The 24,716-nt window shown below is 43.3% G+C and overlaps 1 protein-coding gene across 4 annotated transcripts in view; it reads left to right on the forward strand.

Annotated features, from left to right (window-relative positions):
- The window catches only part of PBX1 (PBX homeobox 1), a 334,444-nt gene that overhangs the window by 228,766 nt on the left and 80,962 nt on the right, over positions 1-24,716 (forward strand). For all 4 annotated transcript variants that reach the window (XM_086394561.1, XM_086394560.1, XM_086394563.1 and 1 more), the window contains exons 4-6: positions 5,871-6,115; positions 12,467-12,657; positions 19,917-20,052. In XM_086394561.1, the coding sequence (XP_086250687.1) occupies positions 5,871-6,115; positions 12,467-12,657; positions 19,917-20,052 (572 nt within the window). The remainder of the gene's footprint in view (positions 1-5,870; positions 6,116-12,466; positions 12,658-19,916; positions 20,053-24,716) is intronic.

The following is a 24,716-nucleotide window of genomic DNA, read 5'->3' on the forward strand; positions in this document are numbered from 1 at the left end:
GCTCAGTGGCTCTAATCAGGATGGTCCTATTGGCAGAAAGAAGTAATTGAAGAAGACCAGCTTTGGAGGAAATTTTAAGGAAATTAAGAGGTCAGTAGGAAGAACTTCCTCCCTTCCCCACCTCATGTCTGGTTGTTTTCTGCCTTGCACGTCAGCCACAACCTGAGCATCAAAAGACTGTGTGTGTGTGCGTGTGTGTGTATACATGCCCACATATGCAGAATTGAAAGCACATCCACTCGATTACCACTGGTGACAGAATCTTAATGTTATAGTAGAGGATAAAGTGTATAAGAGTTAAAGACCTAGATTCTAGTTGTGGCTTGTCCCAATTGCTCTGCCTTTGTAATCTTCAGTTATCTGCTATCTAAGTTTGTAATATTACTTCATGTTCTATAAGGTGATGCAATTCATTGTGCACAAGTACTTTCTGAACAAATAAAAGGTCTAACTGTGATATTTTCAGGAAGCAGGCACTTTGCTCTATTTCTAAAAAATGCAAGGACAGCATATTTTTGTCCCGTACTTCTGTCCAAAGTTCTGACCCCCTGGAAGATAGCAGAGCAGGGTTGGGAGGTGAGTCTGGGAGAGCTTCACTATCCCAGCTTTTCTGGTCGTATGTACTGAAGACCAGTTCATAGACTGTGGAAAACCTGCATGGAAGCTCAGTCTTGTGCCTTCAAATCAAGCAAAGAAATTGGCCAGAAAGCATGAGGGCTCCCATCCTGGAAACACCTCATGCCCTTTCCCAAACCACCTGTCTGCTTGCGTGCTAAGTCGCTTCAGTCATGTCCAACTCTTTGCGACCCTTTGGACTGCAGCTCTCCAGGGTCCTCTGTCCACGGGATTCTCCAGGCAAGAATACTGGAGTGGGTTGCCATGCCCTCCTCTAGGGGATCTTCCTGACCCAGGGATCGAACCTGTGTCTCTTATGTCTCCTGCACTGGCAGGCGCCCCCTGGGAAGCCCAGAAGACCCACCTGTCTGTTGACTTTCCATCATCTCTCTCTGTCAGCCCAGCTTTGGGTCCCTGAACGGCTGTCCAAATTTGAAGACGACCCTCTCAGTAGATATGCCCTCTTCCTCTGCTGCCTGCTCCACCCTTGGAAACATGAATCTCAGCAGGGGCATTTCCCCCAGCACTAAAAAAACCTGGGGACTGGAAACAGCCGCCCTCCTAGCACAACCGGTCCTTGGTGAAGAAAGAGTGCCCTCTAGTGGGCTTTGTCTGGAGCTGCTCTAGATCGGTGTCAGGGCTCAGCCAAGGACAAAACAACCCGCTTGCTGCCCTCCTGCCAAGGATCTTGAAGCTGCCTTTGGGTTTGGTTTGTTTTTCTCCGCGTGTGAAGAAACAAAGAAAGAACAGCAGGAGACCAGTTGTGAGAGCAGCCCCGACTGTGCTGTGACAGCCTTCTTATCTTGGGAGGTTCACCAGAGAATTAACCCCAGGGCCAGTGATGGCAGCAAGGTAGATGGTGACATCGGATGCTTTTTAAAGGGCCTGTGACAATTTCTGTATACATCACTCACCTGTCTTGACCGGTCTCTTATATAAGGGGTTAGATTTGTGAGAAGGAAACTCCTTCTTTAAGAATGATTACCGAAAGGGTTAAATATCTTGTTGCGTGACCCTCTTTGCAGAGCAAATCCACTGCAGTTGATTTTATTTTTGGTAATGGAAGTGTACAAATCTCAGTATTAAAATCCTGTATGTACTGGCATAAACAGGGTTTTTTTCCCTTTAAACCTGAGTAAAAGCTGTTGGGCTGGGGAGCAAAGAGGGGAGGAGGCGAGGGAGGCTGCGGGGCTCCCATCAGGGGAGCAGGAACCTGATCACATGTGATGGTTGCTGGATTAGGTAACAGCTCCGCTGGTTGAAATTGGATCTTGGAGGATGAGTGTTAACATCTCTGGTGTCCTGGTGAAAGGTTCATTTGAGACTTGCGTGGTGCCACAGAGATAAAAAAAGGAGCTTTTAAATAATCATTTTGTCTCCTATTTGGCAGAGTGCTGGCTTCAAGCAGTAAATAGGTAGCGTCACTTTGGCTTAGACGTATTGGCCTTTTCATTTATTTATTTAATGTTGGTGGGATTTTTTTTAACTCTCTAGCTGAACAGCCTTCCGTATCAGTGAATCCCAACACCTGTCTTTATAGTGGTACCTTCAGATCCTGCTCCTTTTGGGCAGAGATCGGTCCATGCCGTGTTGTTTACTGGTCCGGGCCTCGTCGCGGCACACATGCATAGCCCAAGACCCTCAGAACCAGAATCTCCTGTGTTAGACAGTGGAAGAGGAAGGTTTTCTTTTGTTTATGTTGCGTGTGTGTGTGTGTGTGTGTGTGAGAATAGTTTTGGTGGTGGTGGTTCTGATACATACTCTGAAGTTTCTGTTTTCATAATGATTTGAGTTTAATTTGAGTGGTATAATTTGAAGAGGACTGTTGGGTTTGTTTTTCCTATTTTTTCTGTTCTTTTATTTTTTTCAAATCTCTGGTTTGGAGCCAATTTATGTGTCCTGAACTCTAAGGATTAATGCAAGCAAGGTGTATTTCATTTCTATCACACCTATTCCTTCTTGGCCACATTTGGAAACCTATTAAATTAAATCTTAGTGAATCCAAATTTCTTTTTAAAGAGTATTTGTTTCCAGGATTCATCAAATGATACAAAAGCTAAGCAAAAGGATAACCCTTTCCTGTGTGGGTATGTGTGTTTTTTTGCCCTACTAAATGTCTCCAGTAGTATAGATTAGGGCTTTACCCTCTGCGACTGTCCTGGGACTTCTTTGGTGGGTAGGGGGTTACAGGGTCTCCTTTCAGTGTCCTTGGCAGCTTTAGCATTTCCTTTATTTCATTTAAAAGCAGTTAGATTTTAAGATCAAGAAAAACATTAAGTAGGTAGGTGTGCAGCCTTGGTGTGGACAGTTCATGCTTCCCATGGATTGTTTAAAAGAAAAAGTGAGGCATGGATGTGGGTGCAACTGAGAAGGGCTGGAAAGGGAAAATATTCATTGAAGTAAATACTGGACACATGGGAAGTACTAGTAGTAATGTGACCACCTGGTCACCTACCTCGTACCTGGATGAATCAGTACCAGCACTTTGTTCTGTGTCTGCCTGACTCCTTTTCTGTCTCATTCTTTTCAGAACAAATGGAATTTTGCTAGAGGAATAAGTTAATGGGGTGCGTGAGTTGGTCTCAGGTCCGATCATCCTTACCATCGCCTCAATAAGGCAGTGTGTAGGTAGCCCCAGTAAAGTATATCCTCACGGGTTGATGTTATTCTCTTTTACTTTGCTACACTGTTGAGAGCTGTCAGTGCTGGATCTGTCAGGAAGAATTGTTTGGGAGTGATGAGGAAGAGCCGCTTGGAGGCGTCATGGCCCGGCTCAGATGCCACCAGCCTCAGCATCCTGAGGAGGTTTCCCATTGGCCGAGGTCTGTGGCCTCTTCTGGAGCGTATTGGTCATGGGATTCCAGAGAGTGGATTAGTGTCAAATTTTGCCCCAGTACCAATTTTTTAATGATTAAGTAAAAGTGCCACAATTACCAAATGGCTCAGAGGTGATTCTTTTTTCACTCTTAAATGACCCATAGGTATTTTGTTGATAAAGCAATTAAAATTCATTCGATGAAATTCACTGGGGAAACGTCCATAAACCCCACACACTAATGTCCTCGGCGGGAAGCATTCACTGGGCTGTACAGGTGAGGAAGGAGAGGCCCCAGGGCTCCAACACCATCTGCTTGGGGGGCCACGTTCTTCTCGCCGCCACCCCACACCTTTAGGGGCTGGCTGGCATTCAGGAAACGGTTGCAGCATTCATTTCCTTTCTTAAGGAAATCTTTGTTAGTGGTGATATGTTCTTGAAGATTGGAGTAAATAAGTTCAAGGAACTGAATAACATGATTAAATCTTTCTTATTCTGAGACCAGGGGGATGATTTCCCATGTAAGTCTTCTGAGTCTGCAAAAGAAGGATTTCATTGGAAAAATGTCCACAAAATTAAACTCCACAATCCTCTAACCTTTGCTGTCACCAGTATAGCAATTTTATGTTACTGCAGCAGAACATTAAAAATTCAGTTGCAAGAGGAGAGCCTGGGTCCTGAAGTGTGGGCTCTCCCTGTATCCTTCTTTCCTGCCAGCTAACCCCCTTCCCCACAGACTCCTGTTGCCTCCTCCTGTCTTTCCTCACTCCCTCAAGGGGTACGTGTGTCTACCCCGGGCCTTTAAACTGCTGCCCCGGGCCACGTGCTTGACTGTCCACTTGACTGCCTCATTCACAGAAGCGATGCTGCCATTTTCCTTTAGCACAGGACTCGGGCTTTCCTTTGAAACAACTTTCAAGGTTGCTTCTTGTCAGACCTGTTAGAAGCCAGGAGCATGTGGGCACAGCCAGCAGTTATGCTGGTATTACAGGTGATGGAATGCCCCGAACGTCTCCATGTCCCCTCGGATTGAGCTCAGATCCACCTTTCCTGTCACAGCCCCGTGGGGCTGCCTTGCTGAGGGTCGAGAGGCGGCTGCACCTGTCACTGTCCCCGTGGGGCTCACCAGATGTATCCTGGCCAGAAACAGTTCTAGACTGTGCTGCGCTGTTGCTCATACACGCACCCGGCCCCCTGGACTCTGGCATCTCCACCCCCAGGATTCGAACGAGCAGAGTCTGCTTCTTCTCTACCTTTAGTTACATCCCTCCTTCCCTACTCTGCCCTCAGTTTTGTTTTTTTTTTTTTTAATTAGATGCCCTTTTCGTGTTCACTCTCAACAAAGACTTGGCTGCTGACGCCTAAACTGGGTTTAGATGAGTGATTTACTTTATGGCGGGTTGTATGGCGGTAGTAAAACGAGACTGCCTAGCTCTCTTCCACTGGCTTACTAAATCACTTGATCTCTTTCAGTCCAAATCACCCCTTCATGCCCCGCAAATGGTCGTGGGGGGTTAATAAAAAGGAGCCTTTCGTGGAGCCAAGCCTCCTTCATCCTATCCGAACCCCAGCTTCTCTGAATCCCTGAGGCAGCTTGTTTAAAGGACCTCGCCCTTGTTTGTACCAGGACGGAGCTCTTACCACCTGGAATAAATTGATCTCAGTTTTGGAAAATAGAAATCCCTAGTCCAGAGCAGAGGTCTTCACACTTTACTCAAATTAACTGAATTTGCCTGACTTAGGTTATTTTAGAAATGAAAACTTAGGCTGATCCAATATCATAAAGTCAATGAGTGTAAAAACTTTGTAATAACAAACTCACAGAAAATCTAAAATTAGAAATGAGAAAAGAAATGCTATTCCTTGAACTAAAATTTAGCAGTTTGGGGATGAAAGTGAAAATTATATTCTGTTATAATTTTTTTTTTTTTCGTGGATTTGAAATTTCTTTCTTTGTGGTAAAATAGACATAACAAAACTTAGCATGGTAACTGTTTTTGAGTGTACAGTTCAGTGGCGTTACGTACATTCACATTGCTGGGCAGCCATTACCACCATCCATTTCAAGAACTGTTTCATCTTCCCAAAATGTAACTTCCCAAAATGTAATGTTCATTGCTAGTTCCTTATTACCCGCTTCTCCCAGCCTGTGGTACCCACAGGTCTGTTTCCTGTCTCCATCAGTTTGACTGTTCTAGGCACCTCATATAAGAGGAGTATCATTAATTTCAGGAACAAATCAAATCTCTCCTTGTATTTTCTTGTCCTCCCATCCCTCTCTTTTTCCAGCCCTCTGCACGCCCATTGCTCAGATGCCTTTTTGTTAAGTGATTTGAGACTTCTTCAGCCAAATCATGTATTGGGAGTTTTCTGTTGTTTTTAAATGTTACTCCGTTGGGTTACTGTCAACACCTCCCCACTCTTTTCTATCTCCCTGCAGTTTTGAGTATCCGGGGAGCCCAGGAAGAGGAGCCAACAGACCCGCAGCTGATGCGACTGGACAACATGCTGCTGGCCGAGGGGGTGGCGGGGCCCGAGAAGGGCGGGGGTTCAGCGGCGGCGGCGGCGGCGGCTGCTGCTTCTGGAGGCGCCGGTTCCGACAACTCAGTGGAGCATTCCGATTACAGAGCCAAACTCTCACAGATCAGACAAATCTACCACACGGAGCTGGAGAAATACGAGCAGGTATTCACAGCCATGTGGGGTTTGGGCCCCCCAGCCCTTTAGGGCAGGGCGGAGAAATCATGAAACTCCGAGCTAGGAGGGGTCGGAGGCAGGCAGCCTTTCCTGGAGATTGCCGTCCGGGATCCAGTGTTTCTGACGTCCCCCCAGAGCCACTTGTTGAACTTGAGCCCATCAAGTCCAGGGTCTCCACTGTTGAAAACTCAGGCAAACTGGAGATAAGATCATTTAAAAAAATAGTTTTAAATGATGATTTTAGGAAACTGAGTCTTATGTACAGAAACAGTCCCTGGCGCTCCAGAGCGCTGTCCCTTGGCATGCAGCTCTGGGGCTCTCGGTGTTACAGTCATGAGCAGAGTCACCAGGTGAGCTGGGGAGGTGTGTGTGTGGGGGTCCTCTGAGCCCTGTGTGCTCATTAATTAGGATGCCTCACCACCAGTGCTCATGGAAGCCTGTGGGGACGGATAACTAAAACCTGGCCTTAAATTCCTTCACCCTACCCAGATTAGTTCAAATGGAAGTCCATCATACTCTGACTTTTATATATAGTATATAAAATGATACACATCTCCCTCTATAAAAAAAGTAGAGGGTCTCAGGGGACCCCTGGAAGTAGACAAAATTGAATTCCAGCCCTGACACGCTACTGGTGGTCTGTGGGATCCAGTGGTCCACATTCTCTACCTCAGTAGCTGGTAGTATTCAGCAAAGAGCTGTGGATTTGGAGCCTAAGCTATCAGAGAGCCATAAAAAAAATCATATGAAGGAAAAGCTTAAAAAACGCTTTAAGTCATAAAACAGTATATAGATGTTGTATGGTATTCTAATTGTAACAACACCCCTCTCTACTAGAGTGCCCCCCACCACACACACATGAATTTAAATGTCAATATTGTTTCCTCTGGTCAGTATGAGCAACATTATTTTACTAGGGGTCCTTTAACATCAGGATTTCCTCCCATTATTTAGCTGACATTAGTTGGTTGTCATATTGTTGGATGTGACATTGTCCTGAAATTCTAAGTTTAACGTACTTTCATAGAATTGTTAGATTTCTGGCTTTCTTTCTTTTTTAAGAATCATAGAAGAAGAGGGAGGAAAAAAATCAAAATGTAGAAGACCCTGTACCGTCCACTTAGGACAGTCTAAGTAAAAGGCAAATGCAAACTTAATAGAATATATAAATTTTAAAATAGAAATAGGCATTTTAAAATTTAAAGTGAAAGTTTCATTATTGCACTCCTATCTACCTTTGAAATGGATTTCTACAAAGTCTCTTCTTTTATGAGGGAAAAGATTACTATGAAGCTGGAAGCCAAGTGTGGTGAATTTCAGCCAAAGGCAGGTGTAGGGAGGTGTCAAGGGGAGCAAAACAAAAGTCATTTTGTGGTAAGAACCTGTGGATCATCACCCTCGACCCTCTTGGGGAAGAAACATTCTTATCATGATGTAGACTCTTGTAGATATTTTACCAGACCCCAGGAGAGGTTCAGCTCAGGTAAGCTGGCGGATCCATGACATTCCCCACCTGGGCCATCATGTTAGAGTTCACAGCCTGCCCCAACCTAGGGCGTAGTTTGGGAAAACTCACAGGGCATTTTCTGTAAAGGTCCCTAGCTAGCCACTTGGGTCTTCCTCCCCATGCTTTTCCCATTGTACCTTCACCACTAAGCTTGGTCTCTGGCATAACAACCTGTCTAGACCTGGTTTCCAGGTCGTGTTAGTTGCTCAGTCGTGTCCAACCCTTTGCAACCCCATGGACTGTAGCCCACCAGGCTCCTGTGTCCATGGAATTCTCCAGGCAAGAACACTGGAGTGGGTTGCCATTCCCTTCTCCAAGGGATCTTCCCAACCCAGAGATAGATCGAACCTGGGTCTTCTGTATTGCAGCTAGATTTTTTACCATCTGAGCCACCAGGAAACTCCAGGGGTACAAAGAATGTGGCTTCCTCCCAAACCTACAACTGAGATGGATATTAGGCTGGATGGTGTTAAAAACTAGCTTTATTTGTAGCCCAGGTTGCCAGCAACAAAGAAGAGCAGACTGTCTTCTTGATTTAACCCCCCCCCACCCCGCCTTGTTACTCTTTCATCTTCTTCCAAAATATCTAAAACACTTTTATCAACCTAACTGCACTTATTCCAGCACTTTTATGGCTGTCATCATCTCCATTCTGATACAGGTGAGGAAACGGAGGTCAGAGAGGTTAGATGATATATCTGGGTCACACATCCAAGGAGGAACAGATTACCCTGGAATCTAGATTTGGACCTTTAGCCCAAGGCTGTTATTGGAGCAATACCCAGCTCCACTTAATATGGAACGAGTGTGGGTGTCTGTAGACAGTGAAGTAACTGGCCTGTCCTCTCTGGTACTTTCATGGAATAGATTGATGCTCTCTAAGAGAGACTAGTGATAAAAATACTCTCCTTGAGAAACTTCTCATAGATACCTACGTATTCTGAATAACAACAATGCTGGAAATTGGGAACGTAAACTGTATCCATTTTGCTGATGGCTGGGGCTGTACTCCCTCTGTTACTTGTTTGGTCTGAGATGACCCAGACCTGAAGTCTGCAGGCTCAATGGTAGAGTTAATGGCTACCAGGAGGATTTACGTCAACATGCGTCTCCCACAGCTGCTGCGCCAGTGTCCCATCCCTGCGGCAGGCCGCTGTCGACCCACCCCTCCGCAGGAGACCCTCAGACATTCACAGGCAGGTCTAGTTCAGTCTCGTGTGGGATCACGTTAGGTCAAGGTAGTAGTAGTAGTCTGAATTTATTATTCTTAAGAAGTACTAAGAAATTATTTCCTTATTTCTTTGGGCATTTTCTGGGTAGGAACTGAATACTGTTTAACACGCTGTGTGCTTAATAATTTATTAATATTAGTTGTATTGTTAATTACAGTAAATGGCAGATTGTGAGGAAATTATGCCATTAACCTTCTAGCTAGTAAGTCTGAAAGATAGATCTTCATTTTTTCTGTAAGCATTCCTCATGGGACCTTTTTAAAAAATAGGAAACCTTAGTAAAAATGTCAGTCTCTTAATAATACCTAGGTGGTTGCTGGATTGACTATTTAAGAGTCGATTCTGTTGTTTTGATTTGTTTTGTTTTTAGTTTGGTGATGATAGATAACCAGAGCATCAATTAGCTCTCCAGTAATTAACTACAGTAACCCTCCTCACCCTTCCCACGCATCCTGTGCTCCCTCCCTAACCCCCACCAAAAAGACCTGAATCAGCCATTGTTTCACCCTGAGGTTATTACATAAGGAAGGCTTCTAGTGACTTGGATTAGAAAGAAAGGAAGGAAATTGTTTTCTTCATTAAAAAGTGTTGTTAAACACCTTTTCAGCCGATCTTGTCTGTAGCTGAAGTATTTAAGAGCTAGCTAAAAAAAAAAAAAAAAAAAAAGCTGGCATATTTTGATAGATAAAACCAGGATATCAGAAAACTGAATTTTCTTCCAAGTGCTATTCAAAAAAAACAAAAAAAGATGCTCTTGTAGCTTTGCAGAGTTCTTCAGTTTTTGTAAGTAACGCTGCCAGGACATTGACAAGGCTTAGTCTCCAAGGCTGAACTGGGGTGGGTTAAGTAGTCCTTTCACAGCCAAGGAAGTCTTAAGATCCCAGTTATATTCCTTGCTGAAACTGGCAGCCAAATCCAGTTTGAAAGACTTAGAGATGAAGATGAGCTGAAGAGAGTGCAGGAAGGAAGCTTCAATTCTAGGATTAAATTGCTTATACTAAGCAAGATTTGTGAAGAGCTTCTCTTGGGTCAGCTGCTCCTCGAAGTGCCCTTGCCCTGGAACCCGGGATGTCACCAGAGGCAGCTGGAGGGGTCGCTCCAGAAGGTGACTGTCTTTAGGACAGCCTTCAGCAGTCTCCTTGTCACAGAAACCTTCAGCCTGCGAGGGTTCTATTTAATTAATTAATCACTCCTACTCCCCATCCCATCGGGAGAACCTGGCCTCACCAGAGTAGTGCAGCTTCTGAAGGTGCTGAGCTTGGGGAACTGAGGAGGAGGCCTGGGTAGTTCAGGTCCTGGAAAATTGTGTTCTGCCCACCTAAATGGACTTGGAGTTCCTGTCTGTTGTCTGTCGTGTGTTCCCAAGCAGCTGTTGAGCAGCTGCCCTGCTGCACCTCAGCAGTGGGTGAAAAGACTCCACTGTCTGTTTAGGGCAGGGCAGAAAGGGGCCCAGCATCCAATGCCGTGAATAAACACCAGATATCGTGAGTATTTTTATTCACTGTAATGAAGCACATTATTAGCTGAGTACTGTGGCTTCCCAGCAGAGAGGGTGTGTGCCTGACAATAGCTCCTTCACGTCCAGCCCCTCCTCACTTTGAACCCCCACCAAGTCGGGGGCGGGTGGGGGGGTAGGGCCTGCAGCCCAGAGGGGGATGCTTGCAGCATACCTCCCCGCCATCCTTCTCCAAGACCTCACAGACTTCCAGCCAACTCGCTGCCAGGCTTTATTTTCCTCCCTTTGTTGTACAGCTTGGGGGTGAAGGGGCTGTTTAAGTTGGGGAGAGATGAAGCTTATAATAAGATCTTGTGTTTATGTAGCAATTTTCATAGTAAGGGCAAAATGCTCTATGGACCTGATCTTCTGTGGATTTCATCTTCAGCATATATATACCTGCAGAGTGGAAAGAAGCTATTTGTGACCCCCTTTATTTGTTCCACGAGGGAAACCGAAGCCTGGAGAGGGTTGCCCCATTGTAATCATATGCTGGGTTACTGAGTTACCTATACTTTAAAAAGATAATAAAGACACACTCTATGGCCAGACACACAGTAACTCATCTTGTCCTTACCACATTCTTTGAGGTACTGTCCTCATTTCACAGATAGGAAAGAGAAGGCACAGGGGTCTTACATGACTAACCAAAGCCCCACAGTGAAGTGAGTTCCTGGGCAGGGTGTGAACGCAGGCGGTCTGTGCTCTTAGCTGCTGCCCTGTTCACGTGAGTGATTTACTCCATCCACAGGTCACCGTACAAGGAGTGTGAGGATTGCTGGCCTTGTTAAAGGGGTAGGAATGATTAAATCCACTCTTGGACGAATAAAGCAAGGCGCTGAGTAGTGAAAGCAATTGCCCACATACTCATGGAGACAGGGTCAAAAACCAGGCTTCCCAGCCCCCAGTGTAGACACAGCCCAGTGGGTATGTCTGCTGATGTATCTTTGGCCAGCAAACCTCGAAGGATTTCAAGAAATGAACAGTGAATGTGTTACTGTTACTACATAACTGACAGCTGTGAAGAGCTTTGTGTTCTTAAAAACAATAGCAGTGCGGCTTTAGCATTAATGAACATGATTCTGTGGTATTAAGTTGGACACTTTTGAGTCCCTAGGTCTTCAACCTTCAGAGCATCAGCTTGCCTTTCTTGCTAACAAATTTTCCACAGTTTTCCAACACTGCTGCGAGTTAAGTGTGAGTAGATATTTTACTGAATGTTCCTTAAGAAAACTAGACTACAATGATAAGTAAGAGTAACTAAAAGAAAGGGCAGTGGTGTTCCAAGGAGCAAGTTCAGAGTCTGGGAAAGAACAGACCCCCTGGCCTGCCTGGTTCAGGGAGTCTTCAGGCTGCTTTTTGCTGGGGGCCTTCATCTCTTGGGCACAGTTTTCCCAACTGTAAAATAAGGAGGTGGGAAAAATGATCTCCAGTTTCACTTCCAGAGCTGATAGTATATTGGTCTGTAACCTTAGAGTTTTCTCTCTGCAGAGGTATTTCCTAAATCCTCTAAATCATGTTTTGAATTTGTTTCTATACAGATTCCCTTTGTGTTATAGACATAGAGGATTTTCAGAAGACCAGCATAGGAAGGAGTTCTTATGTTACAAGCAGAAGTAGATTAATGAGAATCTCACAGAAAAGTCATCAGAGCTTTTAACTCGGTGATTCCATTCTTTGGACTCTTTATGCCAAATTGAATATTTGGAAGCTTTAGCATAACAGAAATAAGGCAAAGCAAAAAGTTCATGCTGTATTTGACTTCAGACTCTCTTTAGCTGTTAACATGGGAGTGAAGGGTTGTGAAGTTTTATACTAATATACATGTTCTCATCTTTCATAATAGTAAAATCAAGAAAAAAATTGATTTTGAAAAACTATTGTAAATTTTCTTCTCCCCTTTAAAAAAATCCACATAGTGATGAAAATTATAATCAAATGGGCTGAAAGGGGTTTCTGGGTTTGTTTGTTTTATTTATTTATTTTTGGACAAAATGCCACAAGCTAGCCCAATTTTCTTTACTTGTACATGTCTCTAGAAAGACCTGCTCAGCCTCACAGCCAGGACCCTTACCACGCCCCGTGTCTGTCCTCCTCCGTTCCAGGCATGTAACGAGTTCACCACCCATGTGATGAACCTCCTGCGAGAACAAAGCCGGACCAGGCCTATTTCCCCAAAGGAGATCGAGCGGATGGTCAGTATCATCCACCGCAAGTTCAGCTCCATCCAGATGCAGCTCAAGCAGAGCACGTGTGAGGCCGTCATGATCCTGCGTTCCCGGTTCCTGGATGCGAGGTGAGTCCCCAGGAGAGGCCTGTCCTTTGGGAGAACCACTGATTCAGGGTTAGAATCCAAGCTGGCCCTCTCCAGAGGCTCCGTTGTCAAGGCTCTGTTCAAGGCTGAGCCAAGTAGTAGCCTGAGAAAGGTCAGGGAAAGGAAGGCTGCAAGGGTGGATAGCCATGGGTTTTATACAGCTCCAGGAAAATGTGGGAATGGGATATTTTTTATGGCCACTGCTACTTACTCTGCATGAGAAACAGGATGATTTAGCTACAGGGACAGAAGAAGCAGGACTTTTTGTTTTCATACCATTAGTGGCCTCTTTCACAGGAATAGGTTGTAACTATAAGCCCATAGAAGGCTAGCCAGATATTGCAATGACATCTTTTCTTCAAGAAAGATGGTTCCAGGTGAGAGCTGGGAATCTCTGCCACACTTTATGTTGGCACAGAGGGTACCTAGTTAGCTTCAACAAATATTTATAACTAGATTATCATGTGTCATATCTGGGCTGAGTTTTAGGGGCACAAAAATGAAGAAGACATGGTCCCTTGGGCGTGGAGGGCCAAGGGACTGGTCTCATATGAGCCAGATTTTCAATCAAGATTTAAAATTTTCTGACACTAACGTGTGACCTAAGTTGTGAGTTCAAAGAATCCAGTTGAAACCATGGATAGAAAAGTCCTTTAGGACAAAAACTAAAACTATAGAACAGACAGTCTTTGTCCCACTACTCTCTACACTGGTGGATTTGTGAAAATCCTTTTGATTTCTTTGGCTTCTGTTATCCAGCCTGTAAGATAGTGCTAGTCATGTCTTTCATCTACTCTAGAAAGTGGTGTTGATAATTGATCTAATACATGAGTTTTCAGTGTATAGATATCCTTTGTGATCCACAGCTCACCTTAAATTTGTCATTTTCTATAAATGCAGATTTCATCATTCATTGTTTCAATTCCTGAATATAACCCCGATATATGATTTTTATTATAAAAACACTAGCTATGTCATGGTCATATACCATTTAATGATCTGTAGTTGAGCTCCTTCTCAATCAGACATACACATTCTCTGCTTTTTCATTTTTTTTCCACCTTAGAAATCATAGACTATTCAGCTCCATTACCTATACTTTTCTCTGTCTTCACCACTGTGGTCTTTACAGTTCACAAACCTCTTTAGAGCTCCCTGGCACCTCCTAAACTCCCTTTCATTCATTGTGTTTTGGGTCATGTGGAATATGAAATAGGAATGTCAGCCAGCCAACTGTATCTCTGGCCTAATAGAAATACATAAAGTCAAGAGAAAGTACGGATGAAGAGAGCTTTTCCCAGCAGAGCACAGTGCTGAGCGAAGGAAGGCCCAGGCCTGCTGAAGCAGGACACCCCTGCCCCAGGCATCTCCCTTGCCCTGTCCTGCTGCCAGCCTGGCTTCTTTGCAGCAGGCTGCTCCCCGCGGTATGAAGTGTGAGTGACTGGCGGCCTGTGTCTGGGTCTTCCTTTCCCCTGCGTTGTGGTCGCCACCACTCTGCCCCCGTGGTAACTCCCCTCGTTAAAATGCTGGTGTTGGCATTTGTGTTGGCAGATATTGGAAAAAAATAAAAAAGTTGGGCCCAGACTGGGTTCTTTTCAAGAAAGAAGAAATCAGAAAGGAGGAGCAGAATCAATTTCTCATAGGACTTCTTCTTTCAGTAACTCAGCTGTGCCCAGTTGAAGGTCAGACTCCAAAAGGCATGAAACCAGGCAAGCTTTGTACACAGTTCCTTTCCCTCCCATCAGCTTTTGCCTAGATTGTTCTAGTTGGCACCAGAAGGACAGTAATCATAAGAGAGGATCTTTTTCCTGCTTTGGTTGCAACCTTTGAATCATTGCCTCTGAGCTAAGGTTCAAAACTAAAACAATTAATCAGTTGTCATTGTTATTAGCATTTACTTTGAGAGTGTATTTAGTATCACTGAAAGAATATGACCCCAAATGCCAACACAAGGATGAGCAAATGGTTTTTCCATCTCAAAAATGAATGTTTGCCTGGACCTCGTGATCAAAGTAGTTAATATCATTGCTTCTAGTGCTATCTATTATTGGGAAAGCTAGTTAAACACACTTTAGTAAGAAAGACACACTCACTGTTGATATTTACATGCTGCTCTAATCCACGCATCTGATGGGCAGGGCTTCATTAAGAAAAGATTTCATGGAAGACAAATGAAATACAAGGGAGACTTGATTTAGTAACAGGATTAGTCATACCCATTAATATAATGGGTATGCAGAATTGAATGTTACAGCTTTGTTGTGTAACATTCCTTGTATTTTCTGCTCTTGAAGAACAGATTACCACAAATTTAGCAGCTTAGACCAACACAAAGTTACCTCATAGTTTCTGTTGTTCAGGAACAGCAGGTTAACCTGGATCCTCTGCCCTCGTCTCACAAAGCTGTAAGCCGGGGCTCAGCTGAGGCCATGCTCACAGCTGAGGCTCATTCCCGTGGGAGCAGAATTCAGTTCCTTGTGATAATAGGACTGATGTCGCCAGCTCATAGAACCCACCCTTCCCATTGACAGGGCTTACAGCTTGGCTGCTTCCTTTCTTCCTGGATAATGTCACCATTTTAAGGCTTTAACCTAATCTCCCATTTCATTAACACAAAGTCACCTGATTAGTAACTTAATCATAGGAATGATATCCTATCATTTCCACTGTCCCCACAACACCCACATTCAAGGCAGGGGGAGTGCTCCAGAGTGGAATCTTACAGATCTTCTTAGGAGTCTGCCTTCCATACTCCCCAGCTGAGCATTTGGCCAGGTTTTGTCCACTTGAGTCATATCCTTCTTTTCTTCCTTATGTTGATTTCACTGTGCCAGGAAAGTTTAACTTAAAAATTCTACTCATTCATTCAGTCAACTTTTATTATTGCATGTTTTATATCGAGCATAGTGCTGTGATAAGTCTTTGAGATGGAACTTGTAAACCTTCTTAATGCTTTTCAAGCAATACAATAATTTTAACTTTGTTTTGTAAAAAATAACATCTTGCTGGAGAAAGCAGCAAGCACATGGTTGGAAATATACCTCTGCACTCCACCGTTCCAGTTAAGGTTATAGAAAATTATTTAAAAAGAGGATTGCAAGAAAGGAAAGGGCATCCAATATGGTCTGGCTGCACTGCCACTACATTTAAATTTATTTACTTTTATAACTGAGTTTTTACTCTTCCAAATGCTGTATTAGCCTCTGGAATAACAAAAATGAAAAGAATACACATAAATGTGGGTCCCGCCTTCAAGAACTCATAATCTCCTGGGACAGGTGCTCTTATAACTGATCATAAACTGCACATGATCACAGGAAGTACAAGTACCAGATTCACCCAAAGGGGAGAGAGCCTGGAGAACTGGGGAGAGGCAGACAGTGCTGAGTCTCAGAGGACTATGACGTTTACCAAATAGAAGGAATCACAGAAGCAAAGTAAACAACGTAATTCAACTTCGACAGGCATTACTGACTGGGGTGCTTACTATGTGTTGGGCACCAGGGTTTCAAATACATGTGAAACACGGCTCCTCCCCTTGAGGATTTGCTGTTTAGTTGGGAAGACACATGTAAACTTGTGGCAAATGCTGTGGGAGAGAAATACACAGAGTGGTATGGAAAGGCACGGGAGCATGAACGCCGTGTGTGTCTTTGGGGAATAGAGGAGCATATGATGAAGCCAGATGAAATTAGGAAGAGCATGTGTAGGATGGTGGGAAACGAGACACTGGGGATGGGCTTGATCCACTGAAAGACCTTAACTGTGCCAGCAAAGATTGCGGATTGTCCTGTGAAGCAGCAGAAACTCTGAGCTGTTTAAGGAAGGAAAGGTGAAAGTTCTCCAATTACACCGCTTGGGTTCAGATTCTTACTATAACCCTGACTACATGTGTGATCCGGGATAAATGGCTTATCCTTCCTAAGACTCAGTTTTTGTGTCTCCAAAATGGGAATAATTCTATACACAGGAATAAATAAGATAACATATTTACAATATAGTGTCTAGAGCATAGTATTCACACCATAATTCAGCTGTAATATAATAAGGATCACTATGGTATATTATTATTGATATCATTATTATTATTTTTATGATCAGATCCATGGTTTAGAGGAATTCCTGTGGTCATTTTCTTAAGGATTAGCTGAGGCTTTTGCTTCTCAAACTGGGGAAATACAGAATAAGTACAAAATACCTTCCCAATTTTACTCGAATATTTGGAGAGAAATATGTTCAGATAAACATTGGTATATGATGGAATAAGATTAAAGAAGGAGGTGCTGAAGACATTTCGGGCACCCCATGGCTGAGAGTCCAGGCTCTCCTCCCAGGAGAGCTATTTGGGCACGATTTCAGCCTACAGTTTTACTGTTTAGTCTGTGGCTTCTTGATTTTTAATCTATATTAATTAAAATATAAGTAAACAAAATTGAAAAATTTAGCTCTCCAGTTTTACACATCTTATTTCAGCCACTCAATAGCAGCTGCTGGCTACTCCAATAGGGGAACAGAGAACATTTATTTTCCTCATTGTAGGAAGTGCTGTTGGACAACTTTAGTAAGACCATTATACAATAGACCATAGTTCCTCTAAACCCATTTCAAAAAAAGCAGTGACACTGAGGATGGAACAGAAGGGATAGATTTGAAAAATAGAACTGGTAAGACTTGCTCTGGGGCCAATCATCCAGTGAAGGGAAGAGAGTGAGGAGAATTGAGAATCATTCCCAGGTTCTGCTGTGTGTTAGGTACGCAAATAGTTAAGGAACGAACAAACAATTGAATGGATGAGCAAATTAGCAAATATAATGAACTTTGTATGTATGGTGATACTATTATATAATGTGGGAAAAAATGAAAATGAAGTTGATTTGAGTGAAATGTGATACTTGTCATAGAAACAGTTTGTTGGAAGTGTCTGGAATATGCAGTTGCAAATGGACGCAGTGGTAAATGGGGTATTGGCTCTTAGGAGAGGCATTTGGGCAGAGATGACACATTTGATGGTCTGTGGTGCCTCCACTCCTCATTCTTGAATCACTGTGATTCCAAAGCTTCCATTCCTAAAATTTCATCAACTTCCACATTTCCTACACTTACCTGGATACCCAACAATCAAAGCTTTTGGTTGGCTTGAAATAACAAGTGTTAACTCACCAAGCTGAAAACCCCTCCAGCCAGAGCAAAGAAACCAGGCATCTTAGTTCAAATAACCTTATTGTCAGAAGTATATTATTTTCCCTGGGTTTCTTGAAATTCTGTAAACTCCTAATTCTGGGGTTTCAAAGGCCCTGGATTGAGACAGACCTTGCAGAAGATGATCAGTGCGGCCATCAGAGTAGATGCGACCCCCTAAAGGAAGGTTGCACGTCCCCAGGAGGAGTCAGGAACAGCTGTCTGTACAATCCCAGCACCCCAACTCATTCCAGAGAGGCTTCCTGTGAGTTCAATTGGAAGACTCCCAAGAAATACACTGTAACGCTAATGCAAACAACTCCCAATTAGAGGAGCCTTCAGGGGCCACTTCCCCAGGCCTAAAACAACTGTTTTCTTGAGGCCAAGAGAAAGCCAGAGGTTATCTGAAGACTAGCCTGGAGACTGGGTTAGCCGCTTGGCTACCTTCCTCAAATTCCCATCATGCAAGAGCTTTTAATACATATCTCCTTTTTAGTTGGGCCTTTTACTCTAATCTGCCCAATTTCTGATGCTGGGTGACCCAGAAACTCAGCATGATTTGGGAGAGTGACTTGGGCTTGGCATAGTCTGGACAGATGTGGTTAATACCTATGGACAGATGGTGTTCATCCGGTAAAATCAGGCACTTTATTGTGTTAATTAATCCAAGTGGGACCCTGAAAATACAATATTAGCTGAATTTTCTGTCTAGCAAGGCGATCAGTGCTTTCCGTTGGCTTAAATTGGAAAACTTGATATCCTGGCATAACCAGGGATGTTCTGGAAATTTTTTTTTTCCCATAAGGAAAAGGTTTTGATAAAAGCAAAAAGGCAAAAGTGCTCATGGAGCTAATTTAAAGATAGAGGCCCTGCCCCCTCGAGGAGGGCAGCAGACATCTGCAAGGAGTCCAGCATCCCTAAGCAAACCCCAGCTCTCCCCAAGCCTTAGCTGGGAAGAGGCCATAAAGTGATTCTCACTTTAAATTAGTTCAATTAGCACTTTTTTTTTAAGGCATAAAAATGCTTTTATTCAAAGAGTGGTTTTCTTCCTTTTAGCAACCTGTATATTAAAAAAGATTTCTCTGGGCTTGTGTTTCACCATTTAGCAGCTGTTCCTGCTTAAGAAGTACTGTTTCTCTCCTTTTAAGGAAGGTCAAGCAGTCAGGGGGTTAATTTCCATCCGTTCCTGCCCCTCTTCCCCAAGCCTTTTAAACATGTCGCATGCACTTACAATGGGGATAGAATAGAGAGAAAATGATAACTTATTTTTAACTTATGGCTGCAGAGTCTCTGTGTAATTGCCAGGAGGCAATTTGTATATAAAAAGAGGCTGGGTTTTGTACTCAGGCAGACTTGAAATAATATTTTAGCTCTGTAACGTACTAGACGAGCAACTTTTAAACTCAGCTCTTCATTGGTAAATGGGAATAACCGTAGCTACCTCACTAGTTTTGAAAAATGAATAATTTGTATTAATGGCTCTGAAGGATCAGATCTGAGGCCTGGGGCCTGGTAGGAAGAATCCCCAGGAAGTCCTAGCATTTGTCATGTATTAGGCACTGGTGGGCTGCTATCTGTGGGGTCACACAGAGTCGGACACGACTGAAGCGACTTAGCAGCAGCAGGCACTGTGCTGAGTCCTGTCTATATATTGATATGACCTCATTTCTCCCTTCCTCTCACCGCATGAGGTTGGTTTGACTCTTTTGACTGTCGTTTGAGGAAGCTAAGGTCTGGAGAGGCATTCCAAATCACCCAGCCGGTGTTCATTTTGTCTAGGGCTCAAAACCAAGACGGTGGATTTTGAAACTTAGTGGTGCTCACCACTCTGTATAAATACATGTGACTGTTCTGCTCAGGGTCCCCACAGTGAGCATGATGAGGTATACAACAAACACCTTAAGAAATGCTTTCACCATCCGGCCCCTTAGAACACATCTCTCATTCACTCAAAAACATGTCTTCTCCCAAATGTAGATCCTCTCCTCTCCCTTTTTATATGTGTTTGTTGTGAACTTCTTTTTTTGTCCATTGTCATTGTGATTTCCTTGCTCTTTATGAAGGCGGAAGAGACGAAATTTCAACAAGCAAGCGACGGAAATCCTGAATGAATATTTCTATTCCCATCTCAGCAACCCTTACCCCAGTGAGGAAGCCAAAGAGGAGCTAGCCAAGAAGTGCGGCATCACAGTGTCCCAGGTAAGACACCCCAGAGGACTCAGCCCAAAGCCTGGCCATAGTGGTATTGCCTGGCAGGGTCTTGGGAGCCTGGCCTTCCTGAACTTTCAAAGCCTTAAAATGGCAAGGTCAGCTCATGGTGTGTATAAGAAAGTCTCCAGGGAAGTAACCTGGAAAAGCCAGCAGAAGTAGAAGACTCAGTGGAGTGCAGTTAAAACAGGGCTGGAGCTCCCCGCTCTGTGCACTCCCTTTCTTCAGATAGATGAGCATTTCTGCATTGACTTGGAGAGCTACCAGCACTTCTCATGTCATTTTCTCAAACAGGGTCAATTCCTTGGCCCATTTTTTTTTTTTTTTTGCCCAACTCAGGAACTTTTTAAGAGTCAGTGAATGGAACTTTTAAATGAAAAGGACTCACATGTCCTCTCTGGATATCCTCACTCTGTAGCTGATGGAGTGTAGGAATTTTAACATGTCACTGATTGCACTGGAATGAAGGCACAAAATGTCACTGAGTGTCCCCTTTCCCCCAAGAGCAATAACCATAAGAGGTGCCTGTTGATGTGGAAAGATACATGACGTAAAATTTTTATGGACCTGGAGTCTTCAGCATTAATATGAAGTAGAAAAGGAGGCAAGTTTTATATGTATCTACTTTTTTTTTTTTTTTTGGCTACACCACGTGGCTTGAGGAATCTTAGTTCCCCGAGCAGAGATTGAACCTGGCCCCTCGACAGTAAAAGTGCTAAGTTCTAACCACTGAACCAGGGAATTCCCATCTACATTTTGTCTACTCAGAGAATCCATCCATACTTCTTATTTGATCTGAACCTCAAATGCCACCACCAGTCTCAATTGAGACCAGTAGTGATAGTTCTGAAATCTCTCAGAGAAAGTTTTCCTCAGAATTATGTCACGTGCCAAAGAATTAGATGTGCTGCTATTTACAAAAAGGGTGGGGGTGAGGGGGAACTGGAGAGAAGAGGCCTACTTTAGCAGGAAACTTCACTTAACATTTGCCAAAAGAAGTAGATGCTGTTTTGTGAGCATCTATACTTCTTGATGGAGAAGGCAGTGGCACCCCACTCCAGTACTCTTGCCTGGAAAATCCCATGGACGGAGGAGCCTGGTGGGCTGCAGTCCATGGGGTCACGAAGAGTCGGACACTTACTGAGCGACTTCAGTTTCACTTTTCATTTTCACGCATTGGAGAAGGAAATGGCAACCCACTCTAGTGTTCTTGCCTGGAGAATCCCAGGGACGGCGGAGCCTGGTGGGCTGCCATCTATGGGGTCGCACAAAGTCAGACACGACTGAAGCAACTTAGCAGCAGCAGCATACTTCTTGAACTGAAGCCTGGCTTCCGCTGCTCCCCGCCAGTGCTGATTCCTTCAGCCTGTGTTTAGCTTAAGCAGAAGTGGGTCTAGTCAGAATAAAGAACTCCACACAGAGGGTCTGCAATGAAGAGGTTGCCAGCACACTGTGGGTGATTTTGCAGGAGTCTCAAAAACCTCCTTTCAGATAAGTTAGAAACGATTGCCTCATCCTTTTCAACTTGGACCTTCCTCAGGTTCTTGGACCCAGCTGAAGGTCGTTTCTAGTCTTGGCAACCCTAGGAAAGTGGAACATCAGTGGTCTTTTGACCACTTCAGGTGGTCTGGTATTATCTTAAGTTTCTAACCATTCTTGTCCAAATCTAGACCCAGTGTCCACAAGAAAAGATAGCTGATGTTTTTTGATACTTGCTGCATTTTTGCAGAATAGTTCCAGGTATGAACCACATCACAAACAGTGAAAGTCAGTCATGGGATATTCTGCTATTAACATTGAAAATCATTATATTGTTGGAATTCAAAATCTGGGACTTGGAATTCCAAATCCCTACTGAAATAGAATGAATTTTCCAGGATCTAGTCTGCATTGTATCTGAATAAAAAAAAATGGAATCTTGGCCTATTCCAACAACCTTTGCATCCTTCATTATGGAAAACCAGGGTGCAAATAGTTGTTCACGGAAGTGATTTATACATGTTTTGCATCACCTTTGTCCTTCCCCCATCCATCCCAAGGCCATATCATTCTACATTCCCCATTACATCACTTCTTCCCAATCATAACCAGACTGTTTTACCATTGCTGAACAAGTTTCAGTGGGAAACAGTATGGTATCATAGAAAGAACCTTTGCTAGGAGCATGTTGACCCATGCTGAGTCAACCATGGGATTTTAGGGAACTCGCTCTTTTAGGAACTTGCTCTTTTAGGGGTTTTTGTCGCCCCATCTATCAGTCATGGTTGGTTGGACCACATGATATACTAAATCTCTGTCCCTTGTTCTCAAATCTAGTAGATGGCTTTGACTATTATCTTGGGTTTTTTGTTTTGTTTGTTTCTTTGGGTTAATAATAACCCCTCCATCTTGAAATTCTCCTACTTTGGCTTCCTTGACATTGTTCTCTCTGGAGTTTCCTCCTTCCTCTTAGGGCACTCCTGCTCAGTCTTCTTAGAGGGTCTCCCATCTCTACATATCCTGAAAGTATTGTCCTTTCTTTAGCCCCATCTCATCATGTCCTAGCCCAGTAACTATATTCTGACATATTTTTTTAATTCACTTACTAATTTGATTCTCAAATGAAAATATGTTCATACACAGAAACCTCCATATGTTTATATAGATATATGTGTGTACACATATATAGATATAGATAGATAAGGGTATATCTGAATCACTGTGCTGCACACTTAGCCCTAACACAATATTGTAAATCAACTATACTTTATTGTTTTTTAATTTCTTGGGTCTCACCCCAGTCCTGAATAAGAATTCCTGTTGGGAAGGAGGGCCTTTCCCGGTGGCACAGTGGGAAAGAGTCCACCTGCCAACACAGGAGATGTGGGCTCGATCCTTGGGCTCGGAAGATCCCTTGGAGAAGGAAATGGCAACGCACTCCAGTATTCTTGCCTGGAAAACCTCGTGAACAGAGGAGCCTGGCGGGCTGCAGTCTGTGGGTCACAAAGAGTCAGACACGACCGAGCACACGCGTGTGAATGGGGAGTGGGAAGGAGAAGAGGAAGCTCGGACTCTGTCTTAATAAGCCGTCCAAGAGCCCCTGACTTTGAAACTTTGAAAAGCACTGTTCTACACGCTTAATTGGAGTGATGCCTTCCTTGCTCACAGCTGCAAATATACTTCTCTTAGAATATCCCCACGAGACTTCTCTACTAGAGCACCAAACTCATATATCTCACTTTCCACCGGACTTCACCGTGGCTCTAGCCATGCGGGATTGTTCAGAATGTGAATCAAGCCTCTCCCTGAGAATCTGCGATTCCTTCTGCATTAGTTGTCTCAGACTGTCAGTCATCTATATATCTCTAGGACCCAGCACATAGTAGACCCTTGTCAGTGACTCTTGAACAGTGAATCAATTATCGAAAGCACTGTTTCTATACATTGTTGAGGGCATATGATATCCCCCTAGTGGTTCGTGTAGGAAATGCCTGAATTGACCCAGCATCTTCCCTGTATATGAGGATCTGTTCTCCTGTAGAGGTAATCATCTAGGAATGGTCCGTTTTCCCCCCTTTTCCTTCTCACTTTCTCTCATGTAACTGACCACAAGCATTTCCTTTCCTCCTCAAAAGTCATTCCAAACTATCTTCATCTTTCCCACTTTCTTCCAGCTCATCCAGTTGCCTCCGAAAAAAAACTCTCCCTACCTCTCTTCCTTTCTGTTCCACTTAAAAGTAAAAACCCAACCATGATTATGATTGATTCCTATGAATAGTGAAAGTTACATCAAGAAAAACATATGAGTTTGAGAATGAAATTAGATAGGCAGCAGTCCTTAAATGGACTCAGAAGTGTCTTTCTCTCCTAGTTTGACCCTTACTGTAGGCACCAGCATTTACAATAAATAAACCTTTTTCTGAATTTATTTTCTCTTGTTTACTAATATTTCAATGATATGGTTTGATTTTTACAACAGAGGCTTGTCATTTCTGCTATAGCATAAGCATTTAGATCTATTAGGGGATAGCCCTATAAGATTTAAAATTTAGCTAATGCACTTAAAAAATAAGTGTAGTTTTGCAAGAGTTTTCTTTATCTGCCATTGTTGGGATAAATTAAGTTACATGTAAAGCTACGGTACATGTGTTACCAACTTTTCCTTTCCTCATCAAATTCATGGTTTGTTTTGTAATTGTATAAAATCATAACATTTTAGTTTGAAGTCACATCTGGAATATGGAGTATGAAACTCTTCCTAAAGCAGGAATCATGGGAATAAAACTTGAATTTCACTGTGTTTCCACTTGTCTCTGGCAGAGGTCTTGGTGTAAAGGGAACGGGTAAGAATCAAGCCAGGACAGCCACTATGAGCCATGTGAAGAAAATAAATTAACAAATGAAAGTAAATTAGGTTTATTTTGTGTTTTGGCATTAACATTTAAAGCCTGAAATGGAAAGGAATAATCAGTGCTATGCTTCAGATTTTCCTTATGTAGATAACACCAAGCTTTACACAAAATACTTAGTGAAATTTATTGGATTGAATTATATTGATCCTAAGGTCAGTAGTAGTACAGTGCAGCTAAGAACCTAGTCCATATTAAAGTTACTTAACTAATAAAAATGGGAAATTAATCCATCCATGAAAGCATCCATATGTTGATCTAGATTTA

This window comes from Bos grunniens, chromosome 3 (assembly GCF_055505025.1).
Source record: "Bos grunniens cultivar Pamir isolate PY7600 chromosome 3, Bosgru_T2T1.0, whole genome shotgun sequence".
NCBI lineage: Eukaryota > Metazoa > Chordata > Mammalia > Artiodactyla > Bovidae > Bos > Bos grunniens.